General features: G+C 39.3%; 1 protein-coding gene across 1 annotated transcript; it reads left to right on the forward strand.

Moving 5' to 3' along the window:
• Positions 1-1,208: 1,208 nt before the first annotated feature.
• Positions 1,209-26,924, forward strand: SUPV3L1 (Suv3 like RNA helicase). The gene is given in 18 exon segments (XM_033131198.1): positions 1,209-1,538; positions 8,414-8,491; positions 9,070-9,177; positions 10,146-10,260; positions 11,400-11,568; positions 13,751-13,862; positions 16,391-16,468; positions 17,530-17,621; positions 18,610-18,790; positions 19,321-19,414; positions 20,112-20,158; positions 20,161-20,330; positions 21,906-21,986; positions 22,336-22,512; positions 24,305-24,453; positions 25,290-25,480; positions 25,483-25,539; positions 25,542-26,924. Coding segments are annotated over 18 exon segments (2,355 nt in total). The 5' UTR covers positions 1,209-1,264; the 3' UTR covers positions 25,724-26,924.
• Positions 26,925-27,701: the final 777 nt, after the last annotated feature.

Here is a 27,701-nt window from a genome sequence, read left to right on the forward strand (position 1 = left end):
CAGCTCCAAGTCAAGTTGTTCTTTCAATCTTTAGTTGTGGAGGGTGCAGCTCAGCTCCAGGTCCTGTTTGCCGATGCTAGTTGCAGGGGGCGCAGCCCACCATCCCTTGGAGGGAGTCTAACCGGCAACCTTGTGGTTGAGAGCCCACTGGCCTATGTGGGAATCGAACCGGCAGCCTTCGGAGTTAGGAGCACGGAGCTCTAACCGCCTGAGCCACCGGGCTGGCCCAGTGCTCATTCTTTTAATTCTCATTAGCCTAAGAATAATAAGTATTTGCATTATTTAACGTGTACACTTCCTTTCATCAAAACCAGATCAGAAACTCTTTGAGGGCAAGGGTCCCTCGATTTGTATCCCTGATGTTTAAAAAGTATTTTGTGAATCAAAGGCACACAGCAAACTGTTATTGGAATCCTATGACACATAGTATTGCATATTCATGGCACATTTCTTGAAGTTACAAAGTCTTAATGTTTTAAGTATAACGAGAGAGACAGGTGGAAAATCTAACAGCATATTTTGAAATTAATGTTGCAACCTCGTATGTACACAACCAATGCAAATGAAACTAAGGTTGGCAGGGGTACAGAAGACAGCTTTTTGTTATGCGGTTGTGACATACTGGCTGCTAGGATGATGTACACAAACTGCTCACATTACAGTGCAAGTACTTAACAGGCGTCACACGAAAGGTATTCCTTAAGAAACTGTAGAACAAAATTCCTTGGCAACGTTCCTGTAGGACATGTCAAATTATGCTAATGCTACTCTATCAGAAAACGAAAGTCAATAATTCAAGAAACTTTTGAGAAATGCTGGTTAGTGCTCGATTCAGCAAGCCAAGCTGGTCATCACGGTACAGCTGCTTCTACATCAAACGCCTCTGCTGAACTCACCGCGCTGCCCACGTGCTGCTGACCGCGCCAGCTTGCGTCACGTGACACAGCTCGCAGGCCCCGTCCTCTCACCGGTGACAACCCCAAAAGTGCCTGATTATTTTCTTCAGGGAAGCTGGCTCCAATTTCTAATGAAAGAGAGAGAACAAGAACTTGTCTTTTCTAGTTTTCGTTTCTAAGCTTTCCCTTCCTTTTATGAGCAATCTTACGGCACCAGTACTTTTTCCTTCGTGATCGGGATTTTTCCTGGGCAGCTTTCCTGCTCTCTCTGGGTCTTTCCGAACAGTCGTCGCTGGCGGTGTGCGTCACTGTTCGCCGCCGTGTCCCTGCGCTGCTCCAGCCAGTCTCCTTTAGGGCTTGTGGCCTCGATGTCCTTCCCTCGTTGTGCCCTGTTGTGGGCTCGGCTCCCGGCGGGGCGCCACGCTGGCCACCCGGCAGCCGTCTGCTCTGCCCTTCGCGCCCACGTGGGGCTCTTTCCTGGGTCTCTGGGGCGCGTTCCGGCCGTTGCCTCCGCCTCCTCCTCTGCCTCAGGGGGTTCTAAAGCCCCGAACACATCCTTGTTCGTGCCGCTGACTGTGAAACCTCAGGGCCCTAGCGCGGATGGCGATGTCGGGGCCGAGCTAACCCGTCCTCTGGACAAGAGTGAGTGCAGGAGCTAGCGAGGGTGTCGGGGTGGTGTCTCTAGGGCCGACCGGCGACCGTAGGGAAGCTGCACCCCCTTCCCCTGGAGACCCGAGGTCCTCTCGAGCGTTGTCATCGTGCCTGCCAGTGTCTGTCTGCCTCGCTGCTTTGTGAGCCCTCAGAACTTGGGATTGTGTCTGTTTGATCCTTCTGTGTGCCGCCCAGAAAGGGCCTTTTCCCTTTCACTCTCCTCTCAATGGTTTAAACCCTCCTGTGATGGGGCGATTCACCTTTTCTTTTTTTCACTCGTTAGGTGGGCAACCAATTTTCTAGCATCCTTGTTTCTTACCGCTGCCCAGCACTGTTGTCTTCAAGAAGGGGCAGGGGAGTGAGTGGGTCAAAGGGAAGCTGGAGGAGGAACTTCTTTCAGGGTTCTTTGTCACTGACTGGGCACTGACGCAAACCAGACACTGTGTGAGGCGGTCTGGTGGTTGCCAAGAGCAACCAGATTCAGAGCCAGATTTTTTCCTCTCCAGACACTTACGTGTGGTGGGCAGGAAGGGCACATGGATAACAAGGTAGAAGATGACATGGGTGTCCTTGCCAAAGGTGGTAGGCACCGTGATCATCCCGGGCGCCAGAGAACAAATCGCTTAGCATCAGCAAGTGGCCGTGGGTTTGGTCCCCCAAACTAACTTTGGATGGATTTAGCAGGGAGGCGTGTAAACGTTTACAAGGGGAATCTCGGATTATAAGGCTGTACTCGTTTCTGGATGATTATTAGGGAGGTGAGGCAGTTTCCTCTGCCCAAAGGAAGCTCTGGGAGGCTGAGGAAACGCTATCGCTTCCCAGGGCACTAGCTCTCCAGGAGCTATCTTTAGGCATTTCACTTCAACAAGCGACATTGGTGCTTTCTATTGTCACTTTAAAATACAGACTACAACATGCTATGGGTCAAGTCTTGTTTTTCAGGAACAGAGATACAGTGCTTTCACTGAAAATGTGATGGAACTCGCACCGTGTTTGTTATTCTTTAACCAGTCTTCCAAACCACTGTTAAGCAAGCCCTTTCACTTTTCTTGGAGCTGGGGGCTATATTATTTTGATTAACAGTGTAATTATTTATATTACTGTTTATTATTTATTTTAAAATGGTGATAAAAATACAAAATTTACCATCTCAACTAATTTTTAAGGGTATTGTTTATTAGTGTTACGTATATTTACGGTGTTGTAAAACCCATCTCCAGAACTTTTGCATCTTGTAAAACTCAAACTCTAAACCCATTAAAGGTAATTTCCCCATTTATTATTTTATTTTATTTTTCAAGTACAATATGCATTTTGATTTTTTTAAATTAAAGTTTATTGGGGTGACAGTTGTTAGTAAAGTTACACAGATTTCAGGTATACAATTCTGTAATACATTATCTATGTATCACATGTGTGTTCATCCCCATTTATTTTACATTTTTTAAGATACAGTAATTTGTTGGGCTAGAGAGCCGTGGCCAAGACCACGGCCCTGGCTGAAGCTCCAGAGCCGAGCCGGCGTTAGGGCGCGCGCTCTCGCGGGGCGGGGACGCGGCGCGTCTGGAACGGGAGGTAGAAGGCCTGGCGCGCGCGCGCGGAAAAACGCGGTGCGTCCCGGGTTCCTCTCGCGCCATGGCCCCCAAACCCCGCGCGTGAGGCGTCGGGTGGCAGGCCACGCGGGCACGGCAGGCGGCAGGGGTTACCGCGCGCTGGCCTGGCCCTCTCCCCTGGAGGGGGCGGTGTGGCGTTGTTTCCCTCCTCGCAGTCGGTCTGCTCGGGGAGGCGAGAGTCAGCAGGTTGTTTATCAAGGATTAAAAAAACAGGGTCCAGAACCTTTGTATCGGGATTTTGGAACCAGGGGGCTACTTTCACCCGCTGAAGCTCCGGGGCTGCTGGACGCCCGAACCCTGCTTGCTCAGCCGGACGGACATTCCTCTGACACAGCTGCGCCAGTGAGGACTGAGCGGGTTAATTGAGTGCAGGGCAGAACCAACCAACGCTTTTTCCTCCAGTGAAGGGGGCCATGCTCTCAGGGACACGGAAGGAACCTTTTCTGCAACGGAAAAGGTGCTTCCTCAGGTTACCCTAAGCGTGTCTGCCCATTGTTTTCAGTGGCATTTAAGATTCTGCTGTGCACTGAGTGGAGGAACAAATGTTTTTAAAATAAAACAGATACAGGTCACAGCCTTAAAAAAAAGATACAGTAACTTACGTGAGATAATTTGTTTTATTTATTAGATTTAAATATAGAAAAATCCTTATCTTATGCAGCGATTCCAACTTACCTGAAAGTGGAAATGTTTTAGATGCTTCCAGTAAGGGGATACAATGAGACATATCGTGTTTCCCCGAAAATAAGACCCAGCCGGCCCATCAGCGTCTTCTGGAGCAAAAATTAGTATAAGACCGGGTATTAGTATAATTAATAGTATTAGTATAATTTTTGCTCCAGAAGACGCTGATGGGCCGGCTGGGTCTTATTTTCGGGGAAACACTATAGCACCCAGACATTGAGTTCAGCCAGGGGAGCCCTGGCTCACCACCGGTGACAGATGCATGATCTCCTGATTTTTGATTGGTCACTGGCATGTTTATAGGAGGGTGGCAGCAACAAATGACATTGACGGTCGATTTCATTAGCAGGTGTGACTCTGAGGGAGGCTATCAGTTAATTGAGGCAGGTTGTGGGAATTTCCTCACGGATTCTAGTCCTGGTGGATGGGGAGATGCAGAGTGGAACTTGGATTCCTAGAGCTGTGGCAGGAGTGTTGACGCCACTCGCCTCCCTATTAGTAGGGTGAACTGGAGTCAGAATTTGGGGGAAGCTTGCTTGTCAGAACACCTGCACTGATACATTCTGGCATACCACTGACGAAGTACGAGTACAAAATTAGGGTGTAATGCAAGGGGCTCAAGATTGCGGAGATAGGCCCCGTATAGGCTCTTAGGGGATACTTTCCTAACTTCACATCCAGCTAGCTTCCTGGATGAGAGTCGTGCTGTTGGTTGTGAGAAGAACCTTGTGAAAGAGCAGAGACGTAAGGAAGTCATTGTAATTTGCTGTAAGTTTATTGGGTACAGACCCATTTCGGAGTATAGGGAATAAATAGCTCAGGCTCCTGAGTCTTAATGCTGCTGTCACGCTGTCACCTGAGCTAGATGCAGAAAAGTCAGACGCATTTCTTCTAATACAGCTATCTGCTGCAATAGTGGCAACGTTTGTAAAGCTAGTACCACTTTCTAGAACTCTCTTTGTGATTGTATGAAGGGTTCAGCAGAGTTCCTACCCGAGAACAATATTCAGGCACATCTTAATATTCAATGACAAGGGTAGTAATGTGTGTTATGTGCTGCTGAGTCAGCTCTGACTCCTGGGGACCCTGTGAATGAGTGGTGTCCACCATGTCCTGTCCTTAAGAGCCCTGCTCAGCTCCTGTAGACTCACGCCTACCGTGTCTGTTACGGAGTCGATCCATCTCATATTTGGTCTGCCTCTTTCCTGTTGTCTTCTGTTTTTCCCAGCATTATTATTTTTTCCAAAGAATCCTACCTTTTCATGATGTGCCCAAAGTAAGACATCTTCCGTTTTGTCCTTTTTACCTCCAGTGATGTTTCAGGCGCAATTTGCTCTAGTACCCACTTGTTTGTCTTTCTGGTGGTCCAGGGTAACCATAGACTCCCTATTTCAAATGAATCATTTTTTTTTTCCTGTCAGCTTTCTGCACTGTCCAACTTTCACATCTGTACATAGTAGTCAGGAATATGAGAGTGTGTGGATGATCTTAGCTTTGGTCTCTAATGACACTTCTTTGTTCTTGGTGGCCTTTCCGAATTCTTCCATTGTCGTCTTTCTGAGTGTCTGCCTTGATTTCTTGGCTGTAGTTTCCATTTGAATTGATGACTGAACCAAGAAAAGCAAAATCTTGAACAATTTTAATGACTTCACTGTCTGTAGTAAAGTTGTGTGTTTCCTACCCCTTTAATACTACAACTAGTATTAGTAAAGGATACTAAAACTAGTTATAATATTAAAGGGGAAGGAACTAAATGCCACTACTCAGTAGTCTTTTGATACAGTCTCTTCAGGATTGATTCTGCCTTTCTCTTTGGATCCTAGAGATTTTCTAGCCTATTTCTGATCACTTCTCTCCACCTGTTTCCACTGTGACTTTGGACTTTTCAATTTATGAAGAGGTTAAATCACATACTTTCCCATCTTCTTCTCCAACCTTCAAATGAGCACGTAGCTTCTGTGTATTGAGATGGACTTCTAGTTGATTACTGATGAGTCCAGTGCAACAAGTGAATTAAAACATTTTAAGAAAATGGGTAAATCATAAGGTTTAAGCAGTCCCAAGCCCATAATAGCTACTTTGTTCTTCATCAGGATGTAAGTGGAGTGAGTAATGTGGATCATTATTTTTGTGTACAGATTCTTGGAAGGTAGTGTTAGATTTTAGAAAAGAACCTATTCTGATGGATTGTCTTGAACATTTTGTTTTCTCTTCAGAAGAATATGTAATCATTTAAAACACAATACACCTGGTTTAGAGTTTATAGTGGGCTTTTTAATTTTAGCATACATAGTTTTGAATCCCAATACAGCCATAGTAAATGCCAGGCTCCTATTACAGGAAGCTGGAAGAAAGCTGTTACCTGGTTAAAACTTGTAGTGACTGAGTAATTTCTACTGTGGCTGAAATCCAGAGAGTGTCTTCTTTAATCACTGTTAATTTTAATGAGAAGTAAAAAAAATCAGGTCATTGTGTTAACAACAGTGACACAGTTAAAACTTATTTTTATGAAAAACAAAGCTGTTTCCATATACTTCTGTAGTAGATTAAAATTTTTCTGTGTCATTTCCATTGTGTTAATGTTCTTGCAGTTATTTTTAAAAAATTCATAGTGGATTTCCAAACATCCTTTTATATAAAATAAAGTATTGATAAAAGAGAAACCTCACTTTTTAAAAAAAAAAAAAAATTTATTGGGGAGTATTGAGGAACAGTATGTTTTTCCAGGACCCATCAGCTCCATGTCAAGTCGTTGTTTTCAATTTAGTTGTGGAGGGCACAGCTCACTGGCCTATGTGGGAATCAAACCGGTGACCTTGGTGTCATGAGCACTGCGCTCTAACCATTGAGCAAACTGGCACCCGAAAGCTCACTTTTTTGTGTGGGTAGTATTCATTTTTTAAAACAGCTTTAAAATATTTGCATACCATAAAGTTCATCCATTTAAAGTGTCTGGTTAAATGGTATATTTGCAGGGTTGTACAATTATCACCACAATCTAATTTTAGAACATTTTCATCACCCCGAAAAGAAATCCTCATACCCAGTAGCAATCACTTGCCATTCCCCTAGCCCCTACTCCCCTCCGCCTAGCCCATGGTACACTAATCCACATTGTTTCTGCTTGGATATTTCATATAAATAGTATTCAGTATGTGGCCTTTCTTGACTATCTTTCACTTAGCATGAGAAACCTCATATTTTTTAAGCATTTAAAATTGAGTAAAATATTGTGATTCTTGCATAACACTGGAATGTTTTAATTATAGGAAATGGGTTAGTTCTAAATAAATTTGATGTCTTCAGTTTTTATTAGTTTATAGGTTAGCAGAATTTCCCCAAGTAATTGCATGTGCTTCATTATAGTCTTTTTGTCACTGATTTTTCTACTGTTGCTACAGAGAAACTGTTGCCCCCGGTGGATACAAAGTAACAGAAACCCAGAAGTATCAGGATAACTGCCTGTGGTAGGGCGTAGGTGTCTGTATAGCATTCAGTTGTGGGCAAACATAGTGGCTAAACCAGGATTCTGAAGTTCCCTCATTCTGCAGAACAAATTTTTGCTAGTGGGATGCTTTATTCAAGCTTAATTTCTTCAGTGAGTGTTGTATGTATTGTAGCATGAAAATGTGGTTCGTACTTTTGTGGGAGGTAGAAATATAGGCTACTTTTTGTGTTTCACGGGCAAAGACCGTATCTTTAGTTTTGGCCTGCTTTCCCAGAAATGCAGAGTGTGAGGCTGGATCAGTAAAATGTTTCATCTCTACAGAATAATGCAGTACTATTTTAACATGTACAATGGTAATACAATCTCAGCTTGATTGATTTCAAATATTTTCACCTATAACATTTTTGATTCATAGTGGCATGTTACGTCAGCAGGCATCTAATTCAACCTTTCCTACAGCACAGTAATTTCCCTGCTGTCACCCTTGAAATACAGTCATCTAAGCCTTGCTTGAGTACTTTTAGTGACAAGGAGCTGGCACTTTTGTGAGGCAATCCCTTTCCACTGTTCTAATTGTTAGGAAGTTCTTATATAAATTCCACTGAAATCTGCTTCCCTCACTTCCCACTGACTTTAGTTTTGCGATCTAGAACAAAATAAGTAATCTGTTCTCCCTAAAATCATCTTCAAACTAAAACATATCCCTGGCTCCTTTAATCATTTGCATAAAAGCATAATGATCTGGTCCTTGCAGTATTGGTTGTCTTTCTAGACACCTTTTAGCTGCTCACTCTTAGATGTTCAGAATGGTTGTAAGTAAACAAAACAGAACATGGTTATCTAAAAGTGGCCTGATGGAGGCTAGGGGCGATATCTCATCCGGTAGCACCTTGCTTATACCTCTGCAGTATAACAGAAATATTGCAGTTTGACTTTATAATCTTTCTAGTCACTTCATCTCACTCTTAAACCATAAAGAGCTTGTGATCACCCAAAACCGTTAAGTTCTTGTAACATTCAGTAGACTGCTACCTTGAGTCTTAAGACTTCAAGTTTCTTTTGCTTTTTGGGCATTTCTCTTTCTGGGAAACAAATGTTAAACTTTGATATCTTTCTTCCAGATGAAGTAAAGAAGATCTTAGACAAGTTTTACAAGAGGAAAGAAATTCAGAAGTTGGGTGCTGATTATGGACTTGATGGTAAGGCTAATAACGTTCCATTAGAGATATTTTATTACTTAGATTACAGCTTTGTCAGTATTGTGTGGCACCTTGTGTGGCCTGGACATACGTGCATTCTGTGTTTCCCCGAAAACAAGTAAGACCCAATCTTATTTTACTCTTATATAAGACCGGGTCTTATATACTATAAGACTGGGTATAATATAATATAATATAATATAATGTAATATAATGTAATATAATATAATCTAAACTAGGTCTTATATTAATTTTTGCTCCAAAAGACGCATTAGAGCTGATTGTCCAGCTAGGTCTTGTTTTCGGGGAAACAGGGCATCCCTAAACTTTGCTTCTGTCTGGGCAGGAGATTGGCTAGATACCTGGTGAACCAGACACACTGCAAAGAAACTGTGTGTTCAGCTTTCCTTCATGTTGTGCTAGAATTTCAATTTTAGCCCAGATCATAATAAACCAGCTATACTATCAAACAAAAAAAGACACTTGATGAGTTAGGTGTGATTTGTATATGTACCTTTTAAAGTGAGAAATGAAACGAAAACTAAGCCCTGCCTATTTTGCTTTTGTGTTTCCTGTAGCTCGTCTCTTCCACCAAGCTTTCATAAGCTTTAGAAATTATATCATGCAGTCTCACTCCCTGGATGTGGACATTCACATTATTTTGAATGATATTTGCTTCAGTGCAGGCAAGTGTTTATAACGACTTTTTAAAATCCTTGTTGAACATACTTTCTGTTTCATGTTTATTTCTCTAGTCAGGGCTTAATTTATTTTAGAATAGGCCGTATTAATATTCTCTGTAAATAATTCAATGCTTGATTAGAAGGCTGTCTAGATCCTTTTTGCTTTATAGTGGGTCCCTGAGCTAGTTATTAAATCACCCATGTGTCAGAGACTGGACGTAGACTTGATCTGTCACCATCTGCTCTTCACTATGTGTTAATATAGGACATAGTGAAATGAACTCTCACACAAGATAGAATTAATGCATAGCAGATTCCATCTACTTCTGCCACTGGCTTCTTCCTCATATCAGGAAAAGAGCTCTTGCCATAAAATAAAAAAAGGTAAGAGCATCATTATTTTGATCCTGTGGGCAGCTTGGCCTTGGTTATGTATTTTAAATGTATTTAACTATTAGACCTTTACGCTCTGCCGGGTGCTGAGGTAGAGCCTGGGTACACGGCCGAATGTGACACTGCCCAGCCTCCTCAGACCCACGACTAGGTGTGGAGACTTCTTGCTGGGGAATCAGTTCACTTTCATGTTTTGTCTTGCCGTGGTCTCTGTAGTGTAAAAAAATCTTTGCACCCGCAATTCTCTTCAGTAACCACAGGCCTCTCTAATGTATATTTCCAGGTTCTTTAGTTTTAATTTAACTTTCAACAATGCTGATCTTTTACCTGTTTGCATGGAAGGAGTAGAACATGGTGGTTGGGAGCCAATTTTCTGTTTCCTTAGAAAATAGAAGTGAAATTAGGCAAACATAAGACAAAGCAGGATCTCAGGAAAGGGTACAGTTCCTCGCTCCAGGGTTTTTCGTTTTATCCTGTCAGTGTCCCTCTAACTTAGCTCACTAAGAAAAAAGGTTTCACTAAGTTAGCTATGGATAACATGTAAATTGCACATGTTAATACAGTGTTTTATTTTCCAGCTCATGTGGATGATTTATTTCCATTTTTCTTGAGACACGCGAAGCAGATGTTTCCAGTGTTGGAATGTAAGGATGATCTACGTAAAATCAGTGACTTAAGAATACCTCCTAATTGGTTAGTGTCTTCATTTGTGGATTTGAAATTTTAAGTTTCTAATCTTGGGAGATTAATGATTATTATGTTTTTCTATTAATGCTGGATGCTAAATCATAAGGAGTACAGATTGTATTGTTTTCCCTGGAAAATCAGGCAGTTTATCCTGGCAGGAAATTAACTGGTGTCTCTCCCCTCGATCCTGATCCAGCTTGGTTTTAGGTTTTTTTACTACAGATCTAGAGCAGCCCTTACCTTAGGGTGTTGTCCTTACAAGGTGTGGCCTGTCTGGTGTCTCAGACAGGGTGTTAGTGAGCTCTCTCACCAGTACTGTGGCCGGAACGCCGACATCTCCTAGCACTTAGGCACCTCACTGAGACTTTCTGCTCAAACCCTTAGCAAGCCGTCCTCTCCTGGGGCCTGTATATATTCATCCCAGCCCTTGGCCAAGGACCCACTAACGGGTAACTCCCACACAGACCTCCAGACTCCCCTCCACTGCACCTTGTCTTCTCTTCCACATTCTGTCCTGGAAATTCGAGCTGCTTCAGCAACTCTGAACTTGATCTCTGCTGCTCAGCTCGGGGACTATTGTACAGTGCTTGGGTTCCACGTCTCTGTGCCCTATGGGGTGCAGAAGGGCTCATCTCAAGTGTTGTCTTCTTTCAGAGCCTGTAGTCCTGCACTGCCTGTTGTCCATGTCCCTAAGCAGCTGTTTACTTAGTCTAGTTTTATACTTTTTATGGTGGGAAGGCAAGTCCATCATGGCCAGAAGCAGAAGACGTGGCCATTATATTGTATACGTTAAAATTCAGAAGCCTGGGAATGTTTGCTTATAGGGTCATGTGTTTAGAGCTGTGGAAATGATGTGAATGTATCTATGGAGCGGATAGCAGTTCAAACTTATTTTAAGTAAACCCTGAGGAAAAGGAAAATATACAAGAAATTAATTTGCATTTGGAGTTTTCTGTCCTCTAGTTAGTAAATGTTAGAAAGCAGCCATTATTTTAGTGTGGATATGAAACTCATCATTTCACTTAAGTTCTTCAAATATGTTATCTTGTGCATGTTAAGAGGATGTTTCATTGGAATTTTTTTTTAGTTGATAACTTGGCCAAGATGGATTTTGAGATTAAGCTGTTTACCTATTCATCTTTTAGGTACCCAGAAGCCAGAGCCATACAGCGGAAGATAATCTTCCATTCAGGCCCCACAAACAGTGGAAAGACTTATCACGCAATCCAGAAATACTTGTCAGCAAAATCTGGAGTGTATTGTGGTCCTTTAAAATTACTGGCACATGAGATCTTCGAAAAGACTAATGCTGCTGTCAGTTATTACCAAATATTCACTCTTTGTATTGTTAATTTTGTGTGTGTGGGGGGGGTGGTAAGAGTGAAGATGGGAGGCAGGGAAGGGCATATGTAGTAATTCACCGTTAGCAGAAATTGCCATATTTCATTGCACCTAAGAAACCATCAATTGTAAGATGTGCTATTGTTTTATGTACAACTGAGAAAGAAAAAGATACTGCTAACTGAACTGTGACATGCCAACAATTGTTAAGATGTGTCTTGATTTCAGAGACACTAAATGTGAAAATATTAGAGTGCAGAATATTTCACATGTAGAGATATGCAGAGAATAACACAAATAAGCTAAACCCACTAGCCAACTCCCATCAGATTCTAACATTTGCCATACTTGTTTTATTTACTTTTTTAAGAAATAAAATTAATTGATCCATTTGAAGCTCTCTGAACACCTTTTGCCTCCTCAGAGTTACAACCACTACTCTGTTACAATGTTTAATTTACCTTTATTTAATTAGACCTCTGATACTCTCAACTAGAACCAATGATAAAGACTAAAGCCACCTTTTCAGACCTGAAAAGGCCTGAATGCCCTGTGGTCTGAGGCATCATTTTACTGAACAGGCCAAAATTTGGCTCATTGTTATCATGACTTTATAATGTGAGATTACCCAGTTTTGGTAGGTAATTTGCATTCTTTCTTTTTTGTTTTGAATAATTTGTGTAGTTTGCTTACATAATTGCCTCGTTATTTATAAATACTTAAAGTATTGCCTCAGAACAAAGACTTTCTTTTACATAATCACAGGGTATTTATCTAAAGCAGGACATTTAATATTGATAGAATACTAGTATTTAATCCACAGCCTATATTCTAATTTTGCCAATTGTCCAATAACAACAGCAACATTCCCCTTCCCCTTTTCCCTGCTGCTCGCCCCACCCCCAGATTCTGTTCAGGGTCTCACACTGTATTTCATTGTCATGTCTCTAGTTTCCATTAATCTGGGACAGTTTCTTAGTTTGCCTTTGTCTTTCATAACCTTGACACTTTGGAAGACTACTACAGGTTATTTGTGTTGTAAACTGTCACTCAATTTGTATATGTCTGATGTTTCCTCATGATTAGTTTCAGGCCACTAGGGAGACCAGCTGTTCCAGTTTGCCTGGAGTTTTCCAGATTTAGCACCAAAAATCATTTGTCTTGGGAAACCCCTCAATGCTGCGTGAAACAGGGTGATTGATCACTGTAATATATATCCTGGCATTGATGTTGGTCCTTCTCAAGGAATTATATTAGGAGGACTTTACATTTTTAAATTTTATTTATAATATTCTTGAATATAGAAACAATTCATGTTCATTTTATTTTAATAAACTGAAAGTACAGAAACGTACAAAGTTAAAAAGTGAAACTGCTACAATTTTTCATGCTTTTGTTATCTGAGAAGTCAGCTGGCTTGAGGTGTTTCCAAGTTTACCTAAGTTATATAAGAGAGTAGCTTTTATTTTATTTTTTATGAAAAAAATTTTTTTAGGGGCCGGCCTTTTGGCTCAGGTGGTTAGAGCTCCATGCTCCTAACTCCTAAGGCTGCCGGTTCGATTCCCACATGGGCCAGTGGGCTCTCAACCACAAGGTTGCCAGTTCAATCCCTCGAGTCCAGTAAGGGATGGTGGGCAGCGCCCCCTGCAACTAAGGTTGAACAAGACACCTTGGGCTGAGCTGCCACTGAACTCCCAGATGGCTCGGTTGGAGCACGTCCTCTCAACCATAAGGTCGTCGGTTCAACTCCCGCAAGGGATGGTGGGCTGCGCCCCCTGCAACTAGCAAGGGCAACTGGACCTGGAGCTGCGCTGCGCCCTCCACAACTAAGACTGAAAGGACAACAACTTGACTTGGAAAAAAAAAGTGGAAGTACACACTGTTCCCCTTCCCGAATAAAATCTTTAAAAAAAAGACTGAAACAGAATCGGCATTGAGGCTGTTAGCTACAAATATGAAAAGTTTGGTAATGAAAGAATAAAATTGCAGAAAGTAAAAATTAAAAAAAAAAATTTTAAAGGATTGGAAATATTTTGTTTCAGCTATTAGACAAATAAATTTGATGGTAATGGAGAGAATACTCTAGTAAACATCCAAAACTTTTTGCTGTTGTTTTCAAGGTGAAAATAATCCAGGTTTCTTTTTCTCATCCTAGGGTGTACCATGTGACTTGGTAACCGGTGAAGAACGCGTGACAGTAGGGCTAGATGGGAAGCAGGCGGCCCATGTTGCTTGTACTGTTGAGATGTGCAGTGTCACAACTCCTTGTACGTATATACCATTTAAAAAGCTTTATGGTTTAGTATTTTCTTAATTTTAAAATGCTGATGAGTATATGAAATGTTTTTTATTGTGAAAAAAATTTTAAATTGAGGTGAATAAGGGAATAATACAATGAATACCCAATACCTCCTATCACTTATAAATGCCCAAAACTCTCCATCACCTTTGAATGTTCTTTCCCTTTTTCTCTTATAAGAACTATAATGGTAACAAGTATGACATTACCTTTGTACGACTGCTCACTTCAATTCTTTCCCCCCTCTTTTGATCCAACTGCTGTCAAGTATTTGGTGTATATTTTTCCTGTCTTTTTTATATCACTGATATATATTAGCTATCAATACTATAGATTGTGGGAGTTTTTTTAATTTAAAAAAAATTTCTATGTATTGATTCATTTTTAAATGTTTAACATAATTTAACTTACAGAAAAGTGACAAGAACAACACAAACTATTCCTATATACATGTCTCCTGGGTTCCCCAGTAGACACTTTATTTTCTGTATCTCTATCTCTCTAACTATATATATTTATTCTTCTGGAGCCATTTTTTAATTTTTAAAAATTTATTTTTCAGTTACCATTGACATATAATATTATTTTAGTTTTAGGTGTACACACAACATAGTTATTAGACATTTATGTATCTCACAAAGTGATCGCCCCAGTAAGTCTATTGCCCATCTGACACTGTACAGTTATAATATTATTGATCATATTCCCTATACTGTATTTTATATCCCCTAGATTGTGTTTTAAAACATTTACATGATTATTGTATTATTGTTCCAACTTGCTGTTTATTCTAGTCTTATTTTATATGTGTGTGTATATATATATATATATAAAGTTTATTCATTTAAACTATTATATAGTATTCCATCTTATGACTAAAATTACTCATTCCTCTATTAAAGGATATTTAGGTTGTATAAAGTCTGTATTAATAGTCATTTTGAAAATATTTTAAATGAAAACTAACTTTTTCTTATTGCATAAGCAATTATATCTTCATACAGAAAACATAAAAATAAACACAAAGGAAAAGGAAAAAAATACATAATCTCCCAGTCCCACCCATTGAGAATCAAGAAGTGTTAACCCTATGGTGTATATTTTTCAGATTTTTTCCTGCATTTGTGTTTGTATTGTGTATGCATATACTTATTTGCATATTGTGTGTGTATATTAAATAAATAGGGATTATACATTGTGTACTATTATGTGTCAGAGCACATTATATACTATTTAGTAGCTTTTTAAATTTTATCATCTTTCTGAGTAAATGCATAGATTTTTAAAAATTAATTCATTATAAAATAATACATGTCAAAATTCAAATAGCACAGAAGTTTATAAATAAAAATTCCCCCTTCTCTCTCTTTTTTAATCTTGTTTGCATATACTCAGATGTGATAAGTAATTTTAAATGAGATGGTTTTTCAGTATACCGGGGTGCGGAGTGCCAAAAAAATGTATACAAGTGGACACTTTGGTCAACGTTGCTCAAGCACTAGTTCGCCCTAATCAGAAGTGTCTGGACGCTTCTGATGGTAACTGATGGTAACCACTTTGAGCACCTCTTGTAATTGCAGAAGTCAAACGTGACTTGTATTCATCTTTTGTTATTGGTATATATTATTACAATTTTAGTGCAGTTTTCCTTTCTTAAAATGTGTATACATTTTTTTGGCACCCTCTATAGAATTAGCTTTCTTTTGTTTTCTAAATGTCATTGCATGCATATTAAATTTTTTAAATTTAATGTGCTCTTCTTAGCTCTTTGGTATTTTGGGAAGAAAATTAAAATATAATTTATATGACTTAAAATAAATTAGAATAAAATAATATGGTTGGAAGCATTTTGGCATCAGAAAATAAAAGGAAGCACTAATTTTTGCTGTAGTGATGAGTTTAAAACTCCTAAGAAGCTGGAGCTCGGGTAATTACACTTTGCACTCTACTTTCTGCTCCTAGCATCTGTCTGGGTTCCTGTGGTAGAGATGCTTCATTTACTACAGGGCTGTATACTCCTGGTTCCTGGAAGCATAGATACTTTCTTTTACTGCTGTATATGTGTGTTAGTTTTTATTAGGCAGATTCTTCAGGCTGCCTCTGAGATTGCAGAAAATAGGACAAATGAACCTGCTTAATTTGGGAGGCAGTGCAGCAGAGTGGTTAAGGGTATAAACTTTGGAGCTAGATGGCCTGGGTTTGAATTTCATATTTTTTGATCTTACACTTAACTGCACATACTGTGTAACCTTGGGCTAGTGAGTTAACTTCTCTGGGCCTCAAAGTGGAGATGATGATGACTTTCCTCATACGTTTGTTGTGAGGATTAAATGAGTGTCATTGTAAAGCATTTAGAACAAGACTGCCGGAAAAGAAGCACTTAATGATCAACGATGATGATTATGGTGGTGATGAAAGCTTGAATTTTGGTGGTGTAATTTGTTTATAATACTATTTGCGTAGATCATATTGCTCACAGTAACTTTTTATTTTAAGATGAAGTGGCTGTGATTGATGAAATTCAAATGATTAAAGATCCAGCCAGAGGATGGGCCTGGACCAGAGCACTTCTAGGTTGGTGGTCTTAATGCTGTAACACCTGTGCTTTGTGACATCTGCACTGAGATGCATTTATCTGCTTGACATTGCCAAGTAGAGCCAGCTAGGTCCTTTCTTTTCGACACATCAAACAAAAAAGTCAGCTAAGTGTGAGTTTTATTTTCCATATATTATTTTTATAATGGGAAGACTGTTTTTCCTGTTATAAAGTTAGCATAACCATTGAATTAAAGTTAAAATGTTCAAATCTCACCATATTTACACACCCACTATTAAGATTTTGGTGTGTTTCATGCCAGTCTTTTTTCTTACGCATATGGTGTTTTGTGACTATAATTTTGTATCTTGCTTTCTTCAGATCTATTTTAGACATTTTTTGTACCACATATTAATATTGCATATTCTCCATGATTTTTTTCTACAGAGTTGAACATTTTCCCCTATTATGAATAATGCTGCAATAAAAATCTTTGTGGCCATAGCTTTTTATTTTATTTTATTATTTCTTTAGGATAGGCTCCTGGAAGTGGAGTTCTTGAGGTCCACAGACGTGAATGAATGTTACTGGAGTGAATTTTTTATCAGCATGTTGTAGGTCAGGTGTTTTCAAATTTAAGAACAAATAGCTGAACTCTTTCTTCAAACAAGAGTGTTCTTTGAAGCCTATAATGTAAAATCGATGAAAGAGTATCTGCTACGGGATAAAGAAGCCTTTCCTCCTACCCTCCAGCACCCAGCCTCTGAGGCACCTCAGTGATTCCACGGAGCCTAATTTGGAAAGCACAAGTATCGGACTAATGTTCAGTACTAATCATAAAACGCCAGGTTCTAGTCCTGGCTGGCATCACGCTCTGAACCTTGGCCAAAGCAATTTAAAAGCCCTGAGATTTATAAAAATGGAGATAATCTTTGCCCGCTAGAAAGTTGTTTGGAGGTTTGATTAAAAGGGATAATATTTATGAAAACATTTGGTAAAGTTGTAAAGCAAAAGGTAACAAACTATTTTTGCTATGTAGTGTTGCACATTTAATTTTATATCTTTAAAATTTTAAAAATTATGATTTTGCCTTTAACAGGACTCTGTGCTGAAGAAGTCCATTTATGTGGAGAAGCTGCTGCTATTGACCTGGTTACTGAGCTGATGTACACGACGGGGGAGGAAGTAGAGGTACATGCTTCGTTCTCAAGACAGCACAGCAAACAGCCCCGAGTACCCAGGCAGGGGCTTCATAGGCACCAGACAGTGGCAAAATCAGAGCTTGACTACAAAGAAAGCTTCGTTTCCTCGTAGTTGACTAGATCATAGATATTTGAACCTCATGAGCTGAAGTTCTGACCGAGTGGCCATCACACCCTGCGTCTTCCAAAAGTGCAGCAAAGTCTTCATTTTCTCCTGACAAAAACCTTCTGGAGTTTGAGCAGATAGCTTTAGAATTAAATAAATCAGTAGTGTTGGAAGTTTGGGGTTCAGCAAAAGTTTGTGGTTTTTAAAGTCTCAAATGTTGCATAATTGGGGCCTTTGATATACATCTAATTACTAGAGATAGTTTGTATCCCTTTCTCAAATTCCTAGAATCGGAAGTAACTGGTTTTCTTTTAATCCTACTTTTCATTTTCTTTACTAGTGTTCTATAGTAAGATGAAGAAATACTGTTAAAATGGTCCATTACTTTAATTTTATGCTCATATTTCAGAGAGAAATAGTGAAATGTAGAGGAAGAAGTTCTGGATTCTAGTCTTTCTTAGTTTTGCTATTACTAGCTTAGTGTTCGTAGGCAAATCACAGAAGGGTAGACCTGGAAAAATCCTCATCAGACCTGGTCTTTTATTGGACTCTGTTTTACTCTTTTATAAAATGGAAATAAGTTAATAACCCTTCTGAACTTACTGAGTTGCCACGAAAATCAAATATATGTGAAAGTGCTTTGAAAAGTTATGAAACACTTTAACCTTTTATAAATTTAGAAATACCAATGAGAAATGAAAGTAACATTTATGATATTAAAATAAATATTTTTCTGCATTTTCCCTTGAAAAACATTGGAACTTATCAGTTTTTAGCTACTTTTAAATGCTTTGCAAGTTTTTCACTTAATTATTAGTCACAAGAAGTTGAATTAAGTGTGTTATTTTACAATATCATGTCTTTATTAAAGGTTCGAACCTATAAGAGGCTTACCCCCATTTCTGTGCTGGATCATGCTCTAGAATCATTAGACAACCTTCGGCCTGGGGACTGCATTGTCTGTTTTAGCAAGAATGATATTTATTCTGTGAGTCGACAGATTGAAATTCGGGGATTGGAATCAGCTGTTATATATGGCAGCCTCCCACCTGGTAATTGTTGGCTTTCATCATGACAGAATCTGAAATCGAAATTCTGTTGAGATATGTATAGAAAACACAGTAAAAGATACTGAATTAAGTTGCTTGATATATTAGTAATTTGTTGTAAGTCATATAAAATAAATGTTTCTCTAGTTCATCTTGGTGAGGATAGAAGAATTTTAATTATGTCTAGCTCTTGTCATTAGACTATAAATGTTGAGCTGATGATTCTCTTACAGAAATGTCATTAAAATATGAACTTGGTACTATTCTTCAGGTTGTAGTCCTGAAACCTGTTAATATGTGTCCTCAGAAATGATAAGGCTAGTGTGGGGGTTGTGTTGCTCTCTGGGGGGATATGTAAAGGAGTGGAAATAAAGGATAAGTGGCTCTTAGAGGATATAAAGAAATAAGTTTGAAAGAATAAGGGTTTTATCCATGAAAATGGAGAGTAGGAGGTGAAGGTTTCCAAGATCTACTTAGTGTGAAATAGTAAAAAATTGAGAACACTGATTTAACATAAACTGTTTTTATTTTAGGGACCAAACTTGCTCAAGCAAAAAAGTTTAACGATCCTGATGATCCCTGCAAAATCCTGGTTGCTACGGACGCAATTGGCATGGGACTTAACTTGTAAGTCATTTGTTAACGGTCATGGATATTCAGTGGGTTAGATGGCAATTTAAAAATTTATAGTTGGTGTTAGACCAAACCCTTTAATTTAGGAGAGCGGGTATCACAGTATAGAGCTGAGATTTGTGTAGCTTCTGTCTGTTACGGGAGTAAAAAGAAAATGTCATGTAGCACGAGGACTGTGAGTGCTGCTCCCTGCTGCTGGTAACCTGTGCATTATCTCACTTTATTTTCAGTTTCTCAGTCAACAAGTGTGTGAGTGCCTGTTATGTTTGTGGGGCTAGCCATTATCTCTAGGGGGACCAGTATTAAGCCTAAATGCTCCTCTCTGGGGAATGACTCAAAAAACGATTCAAAGCCATTAATAGCTTTTAAACGCAGCCTGAGAATACTTTATGTGGTTTCTTTGTGAAAAAGTTTATTTTCTGTAGCCTTATTGAGGGATAACTAACATACGGTACAATTTACCCATTGTAAATGTACAATTTGATGATTTTTAGTAAATTTACACAGTTGTTAAAAAATACTATTTAAAGGGAAGAAAAAGAATTACCAACAAACTTTTTTTCCTTATTTTGAAAACAGTGGGCAAGATTGCAAATAGGCCTAACGTAGAATCAGAGTCATTTCTACAATGATCCAACGATGGAGGGTTTTGCATATACTGTCTGTGAGATCACTTTTACTTCTATTTCAGGAGCATAAGACGAATTATTTTTTACTCCCTTATAAAGCCGAGTATCAATGAAAGGGAGAGAAGGAAATAGAACCAATTACCACTTCTCAAGCCTTGCAGATTGCTGGCAGAGCTGGTAGATTCAGTTCAAAATATAAAGAAGGAGAGGTTACAACGATGCATCGAGAAGACCTCCGTTTATTAAAGGAAATTTTGAATAGGCCTGTGGATCCTATAAGGGTAAGGTATATGTAGCATGTTAATTACTTCTCTGTGGAGGACTGTCATTCCTTTCTTCACCTACCCTCCAAACTTGCCTCAGACACTTGGAAACAAAAGAAAAATTTTATGCTATGAAAATCATGTCAAGGAAGCTCTACTTTGTTGCTTTGGAGAGAGAGAGAGACCCCCTGGTTGAGAAGGGTGTGCAAATGAAAGATCCAGATGGAACATGTTTAGTAAACCTGATTTCCCTTTAGTTCTTCCTATTATTGAGCCGCAGGTGGCGATAGGGGCACAGTTGCTTCAGGTGGGCACACAGCTATGTCAGCAGACTGAAAAATTGCCTGAAGTTTGAATGTAGAAGAAACCCTTGAGTGTGGGGCCAAAACAGCGCTAAGCAATACAGCTTTGAGTCAGTGAGGACAAGGTTAAGTTTTGGTTAGTGTCGTTAATGAGGAAGAAATGTACGTATTTTAAACAAACTAACTTAACAATTTAAAGTTGCCTGTAAAATTTACCTAATGTGGCTCTTCTCATTTTTCAGTGGCCCAAGATCAGGGGTGTCCAAACTGCAGCCCGCGATCCATCGTTAATTGGCCCGCAGCAAATTCCAAAAATATATTTAGTTTACTTAAATAAACCAGTTGAGGCAATACGTACTTCACCTCGAGTGAGTGGCCTGGCTGTTTGTGTATTTTACCGAATATGGCCCTTGGTGAAAAACGTTGAAAAAAGTTTGGACACCTGTTTGTGTATTTTACCGAATATGGCCCTTGGTGAAAAACGTTGAAAAAAGTTTGGACACCCCTGCCCTAGGTAAAGGGGAATGTAAATGAGATAATACAACTTCTCAAAAAAAAGTTGTTTGAGAAAAGCTGTGGTTAAAATCATTTCTGTAGCTTTTGTTAGAGTGCGGTTAATAATGACACACCCCCATTTGCCTTCTGTGTACCTTATTCTTGTGCTCATGTTCTTCTTCCCTCCCACCATGACTCATATCACTCTCCTTCTTTCTCTTTCTCATTCCTTCTCTCTGTTTTTTCTAGCTTATTCTTACCTGTAGGCATTTCTTTGTTTGCTTGGCCCACAGTGGCCCACACGGGGAATCGAACCAGCAACCTTGGTGTTATTAGCACCATGCTCTAACCCACTGAGCTAACCAGGCACCCCATTTCTTAACACTGCAATATACAGTTAAAAAGATAACTGACTTCCAGTTTAGACATGTTCTCATGTACTTATGTATGTATGTATGTCAGTTATATTGTGCTGGTTAAAGCAATTAGGTTTTCCTTATTCATTTTTGTTCAGTGGAAAGAATTGAGACCCTGGAAAGCATGTTGGTACTCTATCAGATCATTATAGATTTTAGAACTATAACTGAAATGGAGGTGAAAGATTGATTACTCAGTGGGTATAATTGGTTACTTTTACGTAATCATCTCATTAGCTTTCCTAATTGGTAATAGGAAAACGATGATGCTCGTCTCCATTTTACTCAAATTCTTATATAGGACTTTATCTTGAAATAACTTAGGAAAACTTATCCTTTTAAAAAAATGAACTTATGGTTGGTTTTTTCTTTTACTAAAGGCAGCTGGTCTTCATCCAACTGCTGAACAGATTGAAATGTTTGCCTACCATCTCCCTGACACAACGCTTTCTAATCTCATTGTAAGTAGAAATTCCCTTTTAAATCTTTTTTAAAAAAATGATATGTCAGACAATTACTGGTTAACCTTATGGGCGTGAATGGATGGTCTGTTTTTGTGAATTTGCTATTAATATTTATGAAATTCATATTGAAAGCGAAAACTTTCAAAATCTCCTGGAACTTCTGTCTGAGTATTTCAGGTTGGGAAGGCCGTGGGGGAATCTCTTAGGTTGAGGAGGCAATGAATAAAGCAGGCCTTTCTAGAAGTCTGATATGGATCAAAGAGATTGTCTTTTGTAGACTTGAGTACTTTGTTCATGCCCAATTAGGCAGTCCAGTAATTTAATATGTCTTTCCCCCTCCCTCTAGGATATTTTTGTAGACTTTTCACAAGTTGATGGCCAATATTTTGTCTGCAATTTGGATGATTTTAAATTTTCTGCAGAGTTGATCCAGCATATTCCACTAAGTCTACGGGTGAGGTATGTTTTCTGCACAGCCCCTATCAACAAGAAGCAGCCTTTTGTCTGTTCTTCACTGTTACAGGTAAGCCTTTATTTTTATGGTATTTTAAGTTGTTCCAGGTTGATGTATTTCCCCAAAACAATACTTTGTTACTCAAAACACTTGGAGAATACCTTTTAATATGAGATAACTATGTAAGAAGAACTTAAATGTAAATGACTCTTCTTATAAGTTTTTGGGAAAGGAGAAACCTTTACTTTGTATTTGGGCATATATGGTAGCTTTTGTGAAGAAGCTAAAACAAAAATTAAATACAATTATTTTCAAGGGATGGGGACCTCTTTGCATGATGATACACTATTTCCTTATTGGTATTGGGTAATAGTTTTTGGAAGGGAGCAGGGATTGGGGGCTTAGTGGTGGCAATACTATTCAGATTTTTTAAAAACTATAAGGTACTGAGCCAGGGATTGCTGTCTTGCATGAGTTTGGTGTCAAGGGTTCAGTCTCTTTTCTTTTAACTTAAATGGGGGTATAAATCTCTGACCTCTGAGAAGCATAGGGTTCATCCAAACAAGGGGGCCAGGGAAGGACAGTAGAAGCTGAACTTCCAGCTCCCCACCGTGTCCTTTCTCCTCCTGGGCCCTTACCCTGTTGGGGTGCCCTCCTCACCCCACTAAACCCATATGCTGAGGTTGCTAAGATCTATAGTAATAACGAAATCTTTTACACCCGTGAAATTGTGAGGAAGGAAAAAAAATGTGTGCTAGTTTGCTGAGAGAAAAAGACCACATTCGTGTAACTTTTATTATAGTATATTGTTATAATTGTTTTATTGTTGTTAATCTAGTTATTGTTGTTAATCTCTTACTGTCCCTCATTTATATATTAGACATTGTCGTAGGAATATATATATAGGAAAAAACAGAATATGTAGGGTTCAGTACTAGCTGTAGTTTCAGACATCCACTGGGGATGTTGGAACATATCCCCCAAGGATAAGGGAGGATTGCTATATTTTACCACAATTAGTCTAAAACTGCTCTCCCTCTCTGAAATATTGGCCTTGCTTAGGTTAAACATTTAGAGATAATTATCCTTAATTAGGAAATGAACCATTTGAAATCAGCTTATTCTTGATGCTAATGATTTTAACCTCTTGCTTAGAAGGTCTTACATGGATGTATTCCTGTCTCGTAGTATGTTGTGATGTGTAATATGCCTGATGTTGTCTGGGGGGCAGCATGGTTTTCAGAGCACATTTTCCAGCAGTGTGTTGCGGCTCAGGCAGGTGGGATGGTGGTCGTACGGGACTGACAAAGAAGCTGAAGCACACGATGGTGACTTAGCCGGAATCACACAACTAGGAAAGAGGCAGAGTCTTTTTACTGGTTTGATGGACTCATGACCAGCCTTGCACCAAGCCACCTCAAAGAGTTTCTTTATAATAAGGGAAGACATTAATAAGATAGAGAAAATGAAGCTCATATTAGAGGTTATAGGACCATTACTAAGAAATGAGAGTCTTAGGTACTTTCTGCCCAGAACTTAGAACATTAAATCATAAAAGTTATCAGACTTTATTTAGGCCCTGGAAAGTTAGTTCTTATACAACTGCTGATGCACTTAGTATTGTCCTGGTTTTGCAAAAAGAAGGACATTATCTCCCCACCTTTTTTAAAAAGTAGGTTTATAAAACATTAAATGTTCTTAAAAATAATAGAAAAGTATAAAGAAGGAAAGAAACCAGCCTGCCTATTGAAACACAACCATAGTTAATGTTTTGTTCTTTCTTTTTGTTTGTTTGTTTTCTAATCACAGACTTAAGTGAATTCTGATTCTCATACCAAACTCTTTCTGCTGTTTCTCTTAGTTTGCCAGGCAGTATAGCAGGAACGAGCCCCTGACCTTCACGTGGTTACGCCGATATATGAAATGGCCATTACTTCCACCTAAGAATATTAAAGACCTCATGGATCTTGAAGCTGTCCATGATGTCTTGGATCTTTACCTGTGGCTAAGGTATCAAATTTTTCCTTTTTCTGTGCTGTCAGTTTTATAAGTAATAGGGCAAGTTAAAGGTTTTATAGATGGTCTTTTGCTCTTTCAAATTAGGCACATATTTGCAGGGTACTCTATGTTTATTGTCAATAAAGCAGTTGATCCTGGTTTATTCTCTTTCCAAAAATGACTTAAGAAGTTCCTCTTACAATTCTAGTTAAGATAGGTAGATGAGAAGGTCCACTAGGTTCTTGCTACTGAAAGGGTGTTCCTGAATCAAAAGCATTGGTGTCACCTGGGAGCTTGTAAGAAATAGAGAATATCAGGCCCACCCCAGTCTTAATCAAATTCTGCATTTTAACAGGATCCCCAGGTGATTGATTTGCACACTAACATTTGAGAAGTACAGTAAGTCCTCAATCAACGTTGCGATAGATTCTGAGATTTTAAGCAAAAGTGTATATAACAAAACCAATTTTACCGTGGGCTGATTGATGTAAACAAGAGTTAAGTTCCTCTAGTATTGCATCAATGTTATAATGAAATGATGTTGAACAAAATGATGTTATTTGAGGACCTGCTGTACTGCTCTAGATTAGTGGTTTCTCAAAAAGAGGGGTATGTCCCACTAGGGGAGCATATTGGAACCACTTAAGATAGGAGTGATGCCCTATCTTCATAATGACATATTCCTCAGGTGTATTGGGGCAGAAATAAAGGTTGAGCAAAGGCACTGGACAGGTTTTGCAAAAACTTAACATTTTGGAATTAATCAGTGTCATGATATGTTTCTGTCATTGAGATTAGCGACTATAGAAAAAGAACTGTTGCTATATAACACAATGTCTTTTTCCCAGCTATCGGTTTATAGATATGTTTCCAGATGCCAGCCTTGTTCGAGACCTCCAGAAAGAACTAGATGGTATTATCCAAGATGGTGTACACAACATCACCAAACTGATTAAAATTTCAGAGACACATAAGCTATTGAATTTGGAGAGCTTGTCAGCAGAGAGCCAGTCTCGTTTGTCGGGAACCTTAAAGAGCCAGCTAGAAGGATGCGTCTTACCAAAACTTTGGAGAGTAAAGCTGCGGTACCGCCCACTCCAGTGCAGCAGAGAAATCCCTTGCTTCCAGATTGGTGCAGCAAGGACTCCTTACTGCAGACATGCTGAAACAGCTAGAAAAAGAGTGGTTGACACGACGAACTGAGTATGGCAGAGAAAGAACGGAATCTGGGACTTACTCAAAAGGGACAAGAAGAAAGAAGAAGGAACCTGATTCGGATTAGTTTTATTTTTATTTTTGGAAATAAAATCTGTTTTAAAATCCTTGTTTTTCCTTATCTGCATTTACTGTGTACTGTAGTATTGTGGCTATCTCTTATTGTTTTGTTTTTGTTTTGCCCAGAAAAAAGAACTTTTAAAAATGAGTAAACTGCTGTTTGTTTCTACATTTTAAATATACGGAATGTCTTAAGGGATTTTATTTAAAGCTTTAGCTAATGGCCATTTGTAGTATAGAACTAAGATAATGCACTATAAGGAACTCTGCATGGGAATAAAATCAGTATGATGAATTGTGTGACCAGTTTCCAACACCGCTGCTGAGGATATCATGGATGGAATTCTTTGACAAATACTGCATGTACCAGAGGCTCTTCTAGGTGCTGGAAATATGCAGTAAGGAAGACATATGGAGATTTTGATATGGGAGACAGACAGGAATAAGTTCAATACTGTCAGTTCTGTGAGGGCTGAGATTGTCTGTCTATTGACTACAATCTCTTTAGTACCTAGACTATAGTAGAAGCACAATCAGTCTTTGTTAAATGAATGGATGTAATTTCAGAGATAACTGCTAGGATAAAGTAGAATAAGGGAAGAGAGTGACGACAAGTGGTAGCAGTGGGCTGTTTTAGATGCAGAGGTCTTCTGTGTCCAAAGGCCAGTCTGATGCACAGTGGCCTCTACTTGTCCAACAAAGTTTTCAGCACACTTTAGAGACAGCTAAAAGGAGCATAAAGACACAGGCTTTGGAGTTGGACAGACCTGGGTTCAGTTTCTCATCACTACCAGCTCAGTGACCTTGCCCTCTCTGGGGCTTGGTCTCTTTATCAGAAGACGATGGACAATAATGCCTACAGAGTTATTTGGGAGGTTAAATGTGATGAGGTGGCATTTGACAGTACCTGGTGTATAAGGAAGTGTTTCATCAGTGAAACTGAAAGTTGGGGTTTGTTCTGGGCTGTGAATTGGGCTCTTAGCTGATTTCAAGAACTGAACTAATTTCTTGAGCAACTGCTAACCAGTCTGACTTCAGACTAGGGATTAAATTGGTTTCGGAAATTGGGTCAAGGGACAGCCAAGTTTGCCAAGCTAGTCATCTCTCTACCTTTTTCTTTGGTAGTTCTGAGTTCATATGATTTTTCATTTAATTGAGATGTCAAGCTTTATTCTTGTAACCTTTGCCTCTGTGGAAATAAAGGCTGAACAGGTGGCACTGACTATATTTCTTCCTTGCTTGTGGGTAAACAGTAGTGAAATGCCTGGAAGGGCATATTTCTTTAGATATTCTGCATTGGACAACAGTTCATAGAGTTTGTCTTCCCCTGTGACTTACATCATAGCAGACATAGTCCTTTCTTGCCCAGATGGTCTCAAGAAATACCCACGAATTGAACTAGATAATGGATTTGGTCTCATTGTATTTAAGTGATGAGGTATATCACGTAGAGGGTTAATTCTCCCACTTTTTCCATTTTGGGGGGCAAAGCTAGTAATTCAGAGCAGACAGACAAGACTTGCAAACTTCGGCAAGTTAAATGTTGGTAAGGCCTCAGATAAGAGTGGGGGTGGGGAATGCTGTAAGGGAAGGGCTGCTTGAGCACTGAGCTAGAGCGTTTATAAATAGTGATAGTTTACCTTTCACCTTTGGGGGGGACAGAAAGCTCTGTGGTTAGGCGCAAGAAGAGACTAAAGAAATGCAATCAAGTGAAACATAATTGGAGTGGCCCTGAATAATTCTCTGCAAAGTGCTTAAAACTCACTATGAAAACAACCTGATTTTCCTTCTATGCAAGCTTGACATGTCATTTATCTTTCATTGAGGGCTTCTGAGTCAGCTAAGTCCCAGGCGTATATTTCACTCAAGTCATGTCCTCAACCCTTCCAAAATACAACTTTTTTTTTTCTTGCAGTTTTCTAACAGGTTTTGAAGTACTTGCCTGAAAGCCCTGTTTGGATTATTGTGGATTCAGCTGAACATCA

Source organism: Rhinolophus ferrumequinum, chromosome 16, assembly GCF_004115265.2.
Source record: "Rhinolophus ferrumequinum isolate MPI-CBG mRhiFer1 chromosome 16, mRhiFer1_v1.p, whole genome shotgun sequence".
NCBI classification, from domain to species: domain Eukaryota; kingdom Metazoa; phylum Chordata; class Mammalia; order Chiroptera; family Rhinolophidae; genus Rhinolophus; species Rhinolophus ferrumequinum.